The sequence below is a fragment of the Triticum dicoccoides genome, chromosome 5B, assembly GCF_002162155.2.
Source record: "Triticum dicoccoides isolate Atlit2015 ecotype Zavitan chromosome 5B, WEW_v2.0, whole genome shotgun sequence".
Taxonomy (NCBI): Eukaryota; Viridiplantae; Streptophyta; class Magnoliopsida; order Poales; family Poaceae; genus Triticum; species Triticum dicoccoides.
The window spans coordinates 72,637,696-72,639,226 of record NC_041389.1 but is presented as its reverse complement, the minus strand read 5'-3'; the positions used below and the strand labels follow the sequence as shown (position 1 = coordinate 72,639,226).

At 53.3% G+C, this 1,531-nt stretch overlaps 1 protein-coding gene across 1 annotated transcript; it reads right to left on the bottom strand.

The window, feature by feature from the left end:
- Nucleotides 1-680: 680 nt before the first annotated feature.
- Nucleotides 681-1,270, bottom strand: LOC119305196. Its single transcript, XM_037581783.1, has one exon. The coding sequence runs from the start codon at nt 1,166-1,168 to the stop codon at nt 920-922; it is 249 nt and encodes an 82-aa protein (XP_037437680.1). The 5' UTR covers nt 1,169-1,270; the 3' UTR covers nt 681-919.
- Between the last annotated feature and the right edge of the window lie 261 nt (nt 1,271-1,531).

The window sequence follows — 1,531 nt, the reverse complement described above, 5'->3', positions numbered from 1 at the left end:
GATTCAAATCTCAGTCAAACATGCCTATTTCACACTTGCTAACAACACTGGAAGAACACAAAGCAGAACGGGAGAGACGAGTTGCTGCTGCTTGAGACATGCCGCCGCAGGGTGTGGCGGCAGGGCCCACCGGCCCATCCAAACTCCGTTGCAGCAGCTGGCCTCACCTGGTAGCTGGTAATTCCAGCGTTGCCGCCTGCTGTCATGGCGGCAGGTCCGGCCGCCTCCGCCCGTGGCGGCAGGGGCCACGTGTCGGCTGGCGCGCCTGCCGCCACAGCACAGCTGGTCCTTTCTGTCAATTATTTTTAGAGATGGTCTTTTTCGTCAATTCGACTCGGCAGATGGTTCTTTTGGACAAAAATTCTGGTTGGCTTACTGCCACAGGTTAGATTTGGTACTAGTTGTATACGCCTAGGGTATTTCTTTAATCTTTTTTGTGCATAGGGTCTTTTATGCAAGAAACGAATAAGGTGCTCAGCCCCAAATCCTCCATTACTTACCAGCTTTTTTTTGAACACAAGGAAGGCGCCATCAAGCGCCACTATTTCATTCAACTCATAGACAGCATGAATTACATAGTCCTGAACCTGAAAATTGAAAAGGGACTGCAGAAAAGGGCAAGGTACATTGTTCAACACACATATACTCAACATACTCAACACACATATACATTTACCAGCTGTTAAGCACACGGTGAGAACAACTGCTCTGTTAAATCTCCGTGATCAAACGAGTACAATAATTCACTACTGGTTGAGCGACCGAGGAAGGGGATCAACGGGTGGAGATTTACACATTCACAGTTATATATCTGGACACAGTACACAGTAATTACTAGTAGCACAGGGATAATTGAGAAAACAATTACTTAAGCTAGCGATTCCACGATCGAGATCACCAGTGGGTATGGTAATCAACATCAAAGTGAGGGGGCGCAGACGACGCAGGCGAGCAGCAGCATGGCGGACGACGCGGCGTCCTCCTCCTCGCTGAAGCAGCTGCGCTTGAACCGGCACGCGCCCCTGCCCTTGTTGCTGTGCAGCGCCAGCAGCAGCTCCTGCTGGTAATGCCGCCTTCCCCCGCCCCCTGACCTCGCCGCCGTCGGGTGGTCGTGCTGCTGCCGGCCCTGGCCCCGCCGCGCGCCCTGGCCGGCCGACCGTTGAACCATCCTGTATGTCCTCCTGGTCTATGTGTTCTGCTCTGTGAGTTTCGCTGGAGGAGAGGAGAGCAGAGTATTCAAACGGCGAGTGGGCGAGGAGACATGGACGTGTGGTGCGGCGTTATTTATAGAGGACAGTGGGTGTTGCTTGCCCCTGTGGTCTGGCGATATTGCAAGAATGCCATATTGGCATCACATCAGAGCGAGAGCGAGCTTTATTTCGAATGCATTTGGAGGCTACCGCCGGGCCGGAGGATTTGAAACCACAAGGGGGGCAGCCGGCAGGCAGAGTGAGCTGAACCGCGCGCATGAACGTGGTGGGGTACACAGCAACCACTGTTCATTCAACGGATCCGGCTACCTGCTATGGGC